The sequence below is a fragment of the Dermacentor silvarum genome, chromosome 1, assembly GCF_013339745.2.
Source record: "Dermacentor silvarum isolate Dsil-2018 chromosome 1, BIME_Dsil_1.4, whole genome shotgun sequence".
Lineage (NCBI taxonomy): Eukaryota > Metazoa > Arthropoda > Arachnida > Ixodida > Ixodidae > Dermacentor > Dermacentor silvarum.
In genome coordinates, this window is record NC_051154.1 from 440,551,067 (window position 1) to 440,564,490 (window position 13,424).

Consider the following 13,424-nt stretch of genomic DNA (forward strand, 5'->3'; position numbering starts at 1 on the left):
CCCGGGTTTCACGGCAGATTAGTGCTGTCCTGGCAAAATCCCCTTAGAGACAATGCCTTAAAAACCTCGATTATATGATGTGAGATTATGCACGTCCCGTCTCATACCATGAGATGTGGGGAAATAACAGAAAGAAATGAGAAACAGAAGTTGAGAAAATTGCACTTTTCTTGTGTGCTGTCGACAAAAATTGGGTGCTGGGTGGTGGAGTGTGCAACTTTCCGCTGATACAACACTGCCAGTTTGGAACTATAGTTAAGAGGCGAGATTTAAGCTTCAGATAACCACAGTGCCGTATTTTTCCGTGCAGACACAAAAAAAATAACGAAAAAGAAAAAAACAGACAGAGGGGAGAGAGAGAGAAAAAAAATAATAAAACAACTAGCGTCGCGATTCGTTACCACTGGTACGCAGACACAGGAATCGCTCCTATTGGCTGACAAAGATTTTAATTGCCGGCACGTGTTTCACATGCATTTTGACAGAGGCAAACTGTGCATTTCTTTGTCCCGGCGAAGTTTGCCGATTGCAGTAGGATGTGTCGCTGGCTTGTGTGAATTTCGCTGATTCGACGAAAATGCAAAATTAGTAAATTTACAATTCAAAATAACGAAATGAACAGATCACGTGGGAAAAAAAAAGAGAGAGACTTAGCTGCGCATTTTTGGCGCTGTGCCAAGCTTGTTATTTTCGCACAGTGCCAAGAGACCTGTAGACGACATACTACGACGCGTCCAGTGCAGAGTCTCATGAAAGTGATCACCTGAGACTACCACTGCAGCGCGTATAGAAAGCGCGAAAAGCATGTTCACGCAAAGTTCAGAGCTTTTTGTCTATGTGTGAGTACATAATACTTCTCATGCGTCTGTTGTTAGGTTCCCGGTTTCGCATGGGTCGTTGTATGAGAGCGGACATGCGACGAGGCATTGCCTCATGCCGCCACAGATGCTGCCGTGCCTGTGCCTACATTTGCAGACTGGCCAGTAGCATCAACAATACTTGGACACATCTGTGCAGACTAAGCCGCAGCTAGGTGACTTTGTGGACGTTGCTGCGCTCGAAAGAAAGATCTAGCTATGTGACTCACAGAACATCTACAAGAAATTGACAGATGACAAAAAATTCTGTAGGTGAGAAAAGAGCATTTTAGCATGCTGCCAGGCGTAGATCACAGTACATGTTATGCTAAATCTTTCCGATAAAGCATGATTGGCACTTGCACTGCAATATTTTCATATTTACTTTTTTAGGTGGTTGTGGTGTTCGAGTCCTGCAAATTAGCCTATAGTTTAAATTGATACTCCTCGTAAACTCTGTTGCACGAAAACTTATATTATAGACATAATTTTTGTTGGTTGGATTATCCATACGATGATTGGATTATACAATGTCTTTGCGTTGTTACGAGAAAGTCATTTAATTGGGGTTTCACTGTAGCAGCTCTTCTTTTGAAGAAGTTTTTCTTGCAGGGAAGTGCTTAAAATGCCATAGACAATTTGGTCCTGCAGCATGGAATTTTGAAAATCCCCGAAGTTGCACGTTCTTGCATTTAGTTGCAGATCCTCTTGGTGCAATCTGTTAATTTAGCATTGATGTAGCACCTTATAAATTGACGTAGCACCTTTAACGAAAAGGCACACAATTGGTACAGCATTCACACCGCTGCTTTAAATTTGCACTGCCACGAAGTATCCTGGTAGTTGTAATGCATCATTGCGCACAGCTTCCAAATAAGCAACTGCTACTTCAGGTAATTTTTAATTTCTGGACTAAAATTTCTGATACCATGTCAAATGCACAGACATTTGACGCACCTGTGTAATGCTGTCAGCTGTCCAAATCAGAAGTCAGTAGAAATTAGCAGTTGCCCAGGCACCTGGCGGTGCACTTTTGTATCCAGCGCTGATGCATGGTTTTCTTCCAGCATTTGTTGCTGTGAACGATCTGCTGATGCTGCGAGTGAGGAGCACCTTCGGTTAGTAGACGCTGGCTGTGAATTGGATCAAAATACAGTACAAGCCTTAGAATGTTGATTTACGTTAACAAGCGCAGGTTCACCTAACAATGAAGTTCCTGCATCTGGCTTATTCAGCTGTGGCACTTTTCCTCTCAACTGCAGTGGGTTGTGAAGGTGCCCCAGACACTGCAGGCTGTGTATCATGAAGTAGTCAATGAATACGTGATTCTCTATTTGAGGAAATAAACTGAAAACTTCTGGGTCAATGCAGGAATGAAGACTGTAGAGTTAGTATGGTGGAACCTCATCAACACATCTATATATTAAAAAAATTGTGAGGAATACACACATTAGTATAAAAAAAATGCCTGTGTGAACCTGCAGAAGGAGCAGCACCAAAAACACCTTTTACCAGCTGTCATTGCTTTCATAGAGTTCACCTTCTTGCATATCTGGCCTGATTTGCTAAATACTTTGGGCGTCACACGACAAGGCACCGACTGCTGTTTATTGCAACGAATTCCCTATGTTAGGAGTACCATGTAGAGAATCCCTGCCTGCCCAGTGGTGCCAGTGTATCTATGGTTCACTGGTGCAACTGGGCCAGGCATACACTATCTGCATGGTACAATCATACTAACAGGTCTCCTTGATATGGATGCACTTTTTGCACCAGTTCTTGATGGTGCAGTGCACGGTGCTGCATGACCTTGCACTGTGTAAGTGAATGGTAGCACCCACACAGCAATGAGCAAGTCATGTAATGAACACTATGCAGTTAAGAGAGAATGATCAACATGAATGAGCATGAAAAGCATGTCTTCATTTTACTGTCCCCATCATCACTACCACTGTCGTACTACAGTAGGCTCTTGATAATTCAAACTCGAGGGGACCACAGGACTTTGTTTGAATTATGAGAAGTTTGAATTACATCAGAAGTTCTCATAAATATGAATTGGGGCAAAATACCAATTTATGTTGTAATGAAACATTCACATATATTAAATAATACAGTCGAACCAATTCATAACAAACTCGATAGTTCCGCAAAAAGTGATCGTTACATCAGTAGTTCGTTATACAGGGTGTCCCAAATGTCATGGACGAAGATTTAAAAGAAGAGCAATTGCGTTACTCCAAGAAAACCTAGTGCATATTGTTTCCAGTGCACTGGAGTAGCCGCCAGTAATTCTTCCGTTACTGAGAGTTAATTAGGTAATTGTAATTAATTATCTAACTCGAGAACTGCCCTAATTATCGAAGTGTCAACGAGAAAATTGTAGAGCAACATGAACAACTCCCGATACAGTTTTCTGTTGCTCAATACGTGCTACGTAAAACATGGGTGGGACTGCCCAAGTCATTTCAGAGCAATTTTTGGAGCAAGTAAAACTGTGATGTGGAGCAGTTTGGAGCAGACAAAACTTCATTTTGGAGCAGCGTGGAGCCGATAAAATTTCATTTTGAAGCAGCTTGGAAAGCAACCGAATCTGAATTTTGGTGGAATAATGGAATACGGCAGAACACTTGGAAACTACGACGAAACACAGAATAAACCTACTAGAAGTGCATAGTAGAATCCTGCTTTGTAGTTATCGCGTACAAGAATATGGAAGAGTGGGTCAAGCGGTGGCATGGCGCATGCTTTCTGTAAAGCCGAAAACATCGGTGGTACTACCGAACTATATATTCCCGTACCAACGCTCATGGCGATAGCGGAAAATGTTTTCAAATTATGCGGTCCAATCGACATGGTAAAATAATTTCTGGGTCCCCGTATGTCACCGCAGACCAAGATAGCTGCAGTAAAATTCGAGCTGGTATAACGGAAAACTATTCCAAACTGCTTTTATTGCGATAGCAATTATATGGACACTCCAGTGCATTTTAAATGCGAAGCACTTCTTGGCGAACATTTGCTACTTTGACAGTATCTATCTATCCATCTATCTATCTAGCCGCCTCTGTCTTTGTGCTCTCATGGTCGTTTCGTTAACTTGGTTATGTACCAAAATTAGTATACTATGACAAGAGTATATGACGAACGTAAATGATAGGTCATGACATAAATGTCACGTAGGTCATGACAATGACCCAGGGAAAACGATTAATACTCAAAAACCACTGAAATGGGTTCGGACGTGGGTACTAAGTGAAGGAAACACTAAAGGATGCTGGTAGAAATCAGTCATGACCACGATTGAGCAAAAATGACAATGACTCAGCGAAAAAAGATTAACACTCAAAAGCCACTGAAATGGGTTTTGATGTGAGTACTAAGTGAAGGAAACACTAAATGATGGCGGTAGAAGTCATAGTCGTGACCATGACTGAGGAAAAATGACAATGACTCAGCAAAAAAAGCTTAATACTGAAAAGCCACTGAAATGGGTTGTGACGTTGGTACTAAGTGAAGGAAACACTAAAGGATGGTGTTAGATGTCATACTCATGATTATGACTGAGCAAAGATCACAATGACTCAGCAAAAAAAGATTAACACTCAAAACCACTGAAAGGGGTTCGGACGTGGGTACTAAGTGAAGGAAACACTAAAGGATGGCGGTAGAAGTTATAGTCATGAGCATAACTCAGCAATAACGTCAATGACTCAGCGAAAAAAGATTAACACTCAAAAACCAATGGAATGGGTTCGGGCGTGGGCACTAAGTGAAGGAAACACTAAAGGATTGTGGCAGAAGTCATAGTCATGACCATGACTCAGCAAAAATGAGAATGACTCAGCGAAAAAAGATGAACACTCAAAAACCAATGGAATGGGTTCGAATACAGTACAGTGGAATCTCGATAATTCGAACTCGAAGGGGCCCAAAAATTTGTTCAAATTAAAAGAAGTTCGAATGAAAGGAAGGTCGTATTTTTGAAGTATTCGAGCACCATAGCACAATGCAAGAACGGTGCGAGTTGTGAAATATCGCAGTGCGCAAGTGTATAGCGAGCGCAACCGCCCATGCCTTCCAACGCTCGGTTCCCGATAACAGCAGAAAACGAAACTTCTGGGAGCGGACGGCGCGGGCACGGCGACGGGCGTGCGTGTGCGGAGACCGTCGAAGGTGAGGGAGGAGGGCGGCAGGGAAGCAGATTTGGCCTTGGCAACTCCACCGCTTCTGTGGCAGTGGCTTCGGTGGCTCCCTTCGCCCTCTCTCTCAACTCCCTCGCCTTCAACTGTCTTCGTGCGCGCCCACCGTCGTGCCGGCGCCGCCGGTACAGCCGCCCCAGCACAGATTAGCCCGCTCCCTGAAGTTTCGTTGTCTGTCGTTATCGGAAAGCGAGTGTTTGCCGGCGTGGGCAGTTTCGTTGGCCAGACTGGGCCTCCGCCACTGCATTAAGAGGCCTCTCCTACGCTTTTGCTCTATGGCGGTGTCGGAGCAATGCCGGTTGGAGGCGCCGCTGCGTTATTTGGTGCACTGCTGAGAGCATTGTCGGTCTGCGGTATGTTCGAACTAACCGTAGCAAATGCTTTCGCTTTCGAATTACCGAGCGTTTTCGCCCATTGAAATACACATAACTTTGCCGGGACCACAGTGTCAGTTCGAACAAACGGGCAGTTCAAATTAACGAGATTCGACTGTACCAAGTGAAGGAGAAGGTTTAAGGTTGATGGTCGAACCCATCGTCATGAGCATGACTAAGGATTTTGCCTTAAGGTCTCTTAGGTGTAGCTAAAGGGACCCCTGAGGACTCATGACCTGAGTGTCATGACATGCGTGTCATGAAAGAGCTGCCTACGTCTTGGTGCTGTCATGGTCCTTTTGTTACCTTGGTAGGCTCCACCACACTGCTTTGCATAACATTGATTCCCACGGGGCATGGGATCTGCCAGCTTTTTATTGGGATAGTAATGATATGGACACTCCAGGCACATTTTTGCCATCACTGTGATGTTCCGTATAAAGTCAAAGGGCGATAGACCGTTGCCGCGCGCCGTATGTGTGAATGAATGCACACGAGGGGAGCCGACGATCGCAGCTTAATCTGGCGCGTGCGAGGGAGGAAAGCGGAGAGCAAACACGCTGTTTCGGTCACGATAAAGGCCTTGGGGAGATGGGGGGAGAGGGGGAAGGGCATGGTGCTCCAGCAGCAACTGTGTATTTCGCGACCAGGCGCAAGGGGAACTGACGATTGCGGCTTAATCTCGCACGCGAAAGGGAGGAAAGCGGGGAGGCAGCGTGGGAGGGATGGGGGTGGCTTCTACTCCACCAATAACTGCGTACTTTGCGTGGCCACGCGTGTCGTAACTTGAAAGCGATGTGCAGACGGCTCATATGCATTTGTGCTTGCTGTTTTCTCGCCGCTCAATTTACGTTGAAGCGATAGCACGAAAGTCACTTCGCTTGCTGCTGCTGTCGCGCTTGCTCACGCCAGCAGCAGCGAGTGTCCGCGGACACCGAGTGTGATGTGTTCATGTTTGCTTGTGTGCGCTGACACCATGCTTACTACACAAATTCAGTTAATAAGTCAATGTTTGTAAGTTTCAAGGGCCGATAAAACTACTATACTTCGTATCGCTGTCTACTGATTTGCTAACGCAATCGATGCTTTGCCTTTGGGCGAAACTGCGACTTTTTTTATTCAAATCCGCCATTAGTTCGTGTTGGATGAAAATGGCTGAGGCCTCGCCCATATGAACGTAAACACAAGACTAGAATAGTTTTAGGTTATACCGGCCCTGAGGACAGAGATGCCCGCCCGCTGCGGTGCGTGCCTCCCCAACGTCTAGTTCGCTCGCAGCGCCCTCAGCCTACTTTTTGTTTTGCACCTCAGCTAGGGAGCGCCATGCCGCTCAGCCTACTCGACCATATTCTATCTAGTACACACTAAATACAGCCGCCCTGGCCGTTCTGACAGCAGCGACAACAGCCGGGAGTGGCTGTATGCATGCCGGCCACTTGCCGAAAACGCTGAAAAGTCCAGTTTTATGAGCGCGAAAACTAAGGGAAACTGTGCAGGAAGCGCAGTCAGTGGTGTGTGGAATGTGAATGGCTGTACTCTTTTTCAGAGAACGAATCCACTCGCTTTTCGCGGCCACTGCCGGAGCACATATGCCGAAGCCGTTCTCGCGCAGCGTGGTGCAATTTCGGTCAATTTTCCGTGTTTGGTGCAATTTGGCACAGGAGTCCCCACCCCTGATAAAAATATTTTTCGGAGCATGAAAGAAGCCTGCGAATACACGCAAAGTGCCTCGAGCAGGGAGTCTCGTGGCAATTTTGCGTGTATTTGCGGGCTTCTTTCACACTCTGAAAGAAACATTTATATAGCATGTATTGAGCAACAGAAAGCTGTAGCGGGAGTTTTTCATGTTGCTCTACAATTTTCTCATCGACACTACGATAATTAGGGCAGTACTTCTCGTGTTAGATAATTAATTACAATTACCTAATTAAATCTCAGTAACGAAAAAATTACTGGCGGCTACTCCACTGAACTGGAAACAATATGCACTAGGTTTTCTTGGAGTAACGCAATTGCTCTTTTTTTAAATTTTGGTCCATGATAGTTGAGACACCCTGTATATGGACTCGCCCTTAAAACGCTTAAAAGTTAACTGCACGTAAGTTGGCGTTAGCAGTTACAATTGGGCAGCACTTTGGTCCAAAAACCAAATTTTCAGTGTCAATTTTGTTGCCAGTGCATTCCGGCACCTAGCTGCAAACTTCCATTAGCGATGTCCATCCAAGGCACGAAGTGCGGCGTTGTGTAGCTCTTTCAAAACGGCACCCGGTTCCGATCACCTGCTATTTCGAAACTGCAAGCGCTGCCACCATTTTTTATTCGAGAGTGTGTGATATATTTTACTACCAGCGAGACATAACTTTATTTTGCACACGAGAGCTAAACGTTTTAGTTGGCCAGAAGCGTAAATTTTGGAAACTACTGCGGCGTGCTGCCATTCTGGCCATTGTTCCTATGGTGGAAAGCCATAGATGGTCGTTCCAAATCGTTGAAACAGGCACAATGCACATGCTCAAAAATGAGAGCAATGCCGTTGTGGCATCCAATATCGCACTGGCATGCACCACACACCATTGCTGTTTACGCTGTATGGGGCACGTCTCCGCCCTGGAGTCATGCCGCATTCGCTTTGCATTGTTCTGAAGAATGTTTTTCGCTTTGATGATGGTCGCCAGCGTGCTCTTCGATATCCTAGATTTCAAAGCTACTGATTGCTTCTTCACTCCAGCGTCAATTTCTTTTATTGCAGCAATCTCCTTTACAGAAAGAGCTCGATACTTCCCTCGAGGCAGCATGATGAGAACGGCGGCACAGCCGGTGATGGGACGATAAAACATGTTGGCTTGCGGAGTTGACTGAGGGTCACGCGCGTCATTTTTGTACATGCTGCACCTGCCCTCTCAGTCACCTCGGTGGTATGACTTTTTTTTTATAACCTTTTTTATTCGCTATTAACACGCGATTCCGTTGGTGCGTGCGATTTGACCGTTTTGACACACGCGCACATCGGGTAAGGGTATGTCCACACTAGCAATAAAAAAGCGCGCAACACGTCGTTTGCGGCGAGCGATGCCGTTGCGAACGACAAGATTCACAAAACGCAGCAGCAACTGTTGAATGGGTGCGAGACCCATTTTATGCGGCAGCCGCATAACAAGCACCAGTCAGAAGCGAGCCGCACAGTTGTGGCGCCACCTGTCTCACAAGCAAAGAATCATAATGCATGGCCTCTGAAATTAAGCAATGACACGCACGTTGTAAAATCTCAAGTCATGTCCAGCCAATGAGGCCGTTTTCATTAAGCCTTCCCATACTGCTGTGGAGACGCCGAGAAAGAAGTGGCTTTGCAATGGAAGCTTTCTTTGAGAAAGACCACGCGTATGCCTGTTTGTACATGTGTGACAAATACAACGTCGATTTTAAGGACAAGGAGTTGCGCGCAGGTGGGGAAGTAGTGTGTGTGCCTGACCCTCAATGTACCTGTACAGCCAGATCGGGTGCACACGAAACCTTTTCATCCGCTTTCTGACACGTTGGCGTCGCACAAGAACAAAGTTGCATTATAATGTTCACAATTACCTGTAGCTCCTCGTCCGTATCCGAGGTGCCTGAGCGTGACCGGCAGTGGCACAAAGAAACAGACACCTCCGGTCAAAATTGGCTGAACGGAACACGTGATTTTATGAGAAGTATCAAGTGGACCAAAACAACTCGGGACCCCAAGCGTCACTGTTGCGTTCCAGAAAACGCGGATGTGAACTTGTCTGTGTGCGTCTGCCGCGTAGACGTTCGCCGTGCTCGGCATGTTGCGTATGTTTTTGTCGCTAGTGCGAACGTACCTTCAAGGAGAGATGGCGGAGGGTCACGCGCGTCTTTTTCGTACCTGCCGTGCGTGCAGTCCCGTTTTTTTTGCTTCTTCCTCAATGGACATGCGATTGTTGGTGCGTGTGGTTTGACTAGTTTGGCCACTTTAACACGTGTAGGCAGGCAATCGGCTTTATTTGCGACTGTTAGTGATATAATAATGCAAATGCTCAGCTAGAAGCGACAAAGGCAGCATATCATTTTGGCACGGACAAGCAAAAAATATGAATTAATCGAATTAACGCAATGACGCAGTTTGAATTAGGCGGCGTTAAAATACGTTAAAAACATAGCGGGATAACCCAAAATCTGAAATTTGTTAGAATTATCGTGAGTCTACTGTACATCATTGTGACAATGAAGAAGTGGGTGAAACTATGTCTAGTTAGAAAACGACACGTGAGAAAGCAATCTGAATCACTCTCATATGCATTTATGAGTGCTATGTGCCATTATGCTAATGGCCCATGCCATTTCAAGCGCTGAAATGGTCTTTGAGAGCAGGTTTACGAAAGCAATTGCAAACTTTATTACAGTAGAACCCCGCTGTTACGTTCCCGGGTGCTGCGTTTTCCCAGCTGTTATGTCGTTTTCGGCCGGTCCCGGCACAGCTTCCATAGAACCCAATGCATTGGTGCTGTTACGTCACAACTGTGGGACCGTTCCCGCATCATACATTGCGAACTGCCACCCCACGCCGGCCCGAGTGGCCATTTTGGCTTGGTTGCTTGACGATGGCATTGGCCGGCCAAAGTGCCGGGGGCGACACTTCTGGCGTATTTTCGGTTCCCGCCAGCAAAAATTGGCCCTTGAGATCCGTATTTGCTATCTAAAGATGGTGTCTACGATGCGTTGCAACCCTAAAATTGGTTTTGGCTCATAGATGTTCTGTATAAAGTCCACGAGCGACAACGCCGCCGCCGTGCGCTGTATACTGTATGTGCGAGTGTAAGTGTGCGAGGGGAGCCGACGACCGCATTCGCGTGCGCGAAAGAAAGAAAAGCAAGAAGGAAGCGCGCCTTCTTCTGTAGCGCTCGAGGCACTGGCGAGAGAGCGAGCGGGGAGGGATAGCGAGCAGTGTTGTACTCTGGCATCAACCGCGTTCTGCGCAGTCGCGCGGGCCATATCTTGAAAGCGACCTGCATTGGGGACAGAGTTTACGCAGTGTAGGTGCGTCGGCAGCTCGTAGCTTTGTGCATGCTGTGTGTTCTCGGCGCTCAGTTTGCGTTGAAGTGATAGACAACAGCACGAAGGTCACTTCGCTCGCTTCTGCAGCGGCGCTTAAATTCCTCACGCCAGCGTTTGACAGCGCGTGTCTGTGCTCATCGAGTGTGATGTGTTCATGTTTGCCTGTGGGCGCTGACACCATGCTTGTTAATATAGTTAATAAGCGAATGTTTACAAGTTTATATGGACGATAAAAATTCTATTCGTACTTTGTATAGCTGTCTAGTAATTTGCTATTGCAATCGATACTTCGGCTGTCGGGCGAAACTACGACTTTTTTCACACGTAAGAATTGTGTGCAGTTTAACACTACTCCCATTTCTAAATTTTTCCTGTTTCCCGGCTTTTGCGTTTCCCAGCTCTTACGGTTTGTTTTTACGGTCTCGTGAAAAACGTATCAGTGGGGTTCTACTGTATATGGAGCTTTTAAAATGGGCAAGGCATGTGAAGGCAGTAAATGGTCACCTGGTTGATAGTCAATCAAAACACTAAAAATGACCGCCCCCCCCCCCTTCCCTTTTATCGCAGCCCTTACTATAGACTGCCGTGTTTTCATAATGCTTAAAAATGTGCTTAAAAAGCATTTCAGTAGCTTAGAAAAGCATGGAAGCACTTTGATGTGCTATGTGCAGATTTCAGAGGCGTTTTGAAAACCTTTGCATGATCTCGCTGCCATAAATGTTTTAAGATGAAGCACTCTGTGAAAAAATAAAAAAAAAATAAGTAAGAGGTATGTTGATATTACAGCAGAGCCTAATGTCATAGGCACACTCTCCTTTACCTCCCTAAATGGTATTGGCAATTTTTATTTTTGTGTTGCCCCAACGCCATTATCTCTAGATTATAAAAGTCCTCTAAAGTATCGATAATTTTCATGAAACTAATGCTATCTATGCAAATGGTTGGTGGCATAGGTAGTTTATCAGCCTTGGCAGGCACAGCTATTGCGAACTAGTAGAGCTGACAAATAAAAATGTTCTCTTTTTCTTATTTCACAGTTTGGCATATATGCTTGTAGTATTTTTAAAAACTTGAGTGATCAATTCGAAGACAGCTTCAGTTTGTTTGATTCTTCACGAACGCTTCCATTCCGAGATATTCATCATCAAATTTGACACTCAGTAGGGTAATTTCGCATTCATGTGCAAAATTATCCTACTTATCCTAATTATCAGCAGCCAGCATCCAGAAAATGGCAGACAGGAAGGCGCAGTGCCGCTAGTGCAGTTGTACGATTATACAGCTGTAAACGTGTTTATTCATTTGCAACTTCGATTTTTTTCATCGCTTTTGCAATCAATAAACACTAAACAGCGGTATATGCGAAGTTCCACCAGTCCACAAGATAGTGTGGCCCTAATTTTGGATTGCACCAGCACTCTATGTGCATTTATTTCATTAACCCACAACATGCTACGAACACTTTTGACACAATAGTACTGCAAACCAGCTTGCACGCACGATGAAATTCTTTGGAGTGACGCAACACCTCCATTCCAGGCATGTTTAAGTGGTGGTTATACCTACTGTGCACGTCAACAATAGCTTTTGCGTCCCAGTGTTATGAAACAAAGGGACGATGCTGACAGTGACTAAGGAAAAATGGAAGTGACTGTTGGAATGTGGAAGATGCTGGGTGCGCCTCCTTGCCTACGTCCTCCGTTGCTGAGACTTGCGTTCCAATCAGAACTGAAGCCTTTATACTAATGCCAGAACCATGTTTTGCGCGCTCACGGAGTCACAAAAGTCACTGAGTCATGCCAGTGGGTCTTAAGAAGGCATGGGAAAGATTTCCTGCCTATAAACTCTTGCTTTCTCTTTTTAAATGTTTGGGCCTTCTCTTGTTTATTGTCTACAGCAGGGGTTCTCAGGTACATTCATCCCAGGGAACCCTGCTAAGCTCCATAAAGTGCCAAGGAACCCCCCCCCCCCCCCCCCCCGATTTAACCGAATTATCGAGGGTATCAAGAAAACAAACAAATGCTGCACTACGTCAACACGCTTTTATTTACTCAATGAGTCGTCAAATCTTGTCACCATGCGGACCATGGTGCAAGCTGAGGACCACGGCGATGCGGACTGCGCCGCTTCGTTTTGGTTGGACGCTACGCCGTTCTTGCTCTTCTGCGGCGCACATTTGCGGTGCTCCGCATTTTTAAAAAAAATTTTTCCTCCAACGTATAGGTCAGTGCGCACGCTATCGGCACCTACCCTATCTACAAATAGGAGAAAGGTGCATGGTGGTAAGTTACGGCCTCCGAGATTCAAGTGCGAAAGCTTAGGCGCGCTGCCCGTTCTCAGAGGTTGGGTGGCTACAAGCTGCTTGCGTATTTATTGCGCAGTTCGCGCGTTGCTGTTACGCACTGTGATGTGCTTTTTGACACTCGGGCACCATAACTCGGGCATGAGTAATGGAGGTTCTTTGGATCAAGCGCACCTCATGTTCGCCGTTTTAGACATTGTCGAGAGCGGGACCAGGGAAAATTTATCAGTGGCTCGCGGAACCCCGAGCAGGGGCCTGCGGAACCCGTAGGTTCCGCAGAACCCACTTTGAGAACTCATGGTCTACAGTATGCCTTGTCTATGGTATGCTTCAACTATTATTGAAGATGCCTATTAAACGGCAATTCATTTTGTATGTCTCATAATTTTCGTTACATTTTTTTAGTAGATACAAACTTCGTTCAATTTTATCCCACAATCTTCATTTTGGCAATTTATATCTTTTTTATGACATATACCTCGTTAATAACTTTTATGCATGAAAAGTGCATTCATTCAGCGTTTTGTTTATGTATTACATAAAATATTCAGTGCAACAGTTCCTTCAAAAAAAGACATGCCTACTTCAGACAATGAAGAACCAGCACCTCTGCATGTCATTACGTGCCATGTCACTG

At 45.5% G+C, this 13,424-nt stretch overlaps 1 protein-coding gene across 12 annotated transcripts in view; it reads right to left on the reverse strand.

Moving 5' to 3' along the window:
* Nucleotides 1–13,424, reverse strand: part of LOC119437723 (uncharacterized) — a 108,717-nt gene that overhangs the window by 24,289 nt on the left and 71,004 nt on the right. For 2 of the 12 annotated variants that reach the window (XM_049660813.1, XM_049660814.1), the window contains exon 7: nt 1,815–1,953. The exons of the other annotated variants lie outside the window; for them this stretch is intronic. In XM_049660813.1, coding sequence (XP_049516770.1) covers nt 1,858–1,953 — 96 coding nt within the window. In that variant the 3' untranslated portion in view covers nt 1,815–1,857. The remainder of the gene's footprint in view (nt 1–1,814; nt 1,954–13,424) is intronic. 12 annotated transcript variants of the gene reach the window in all.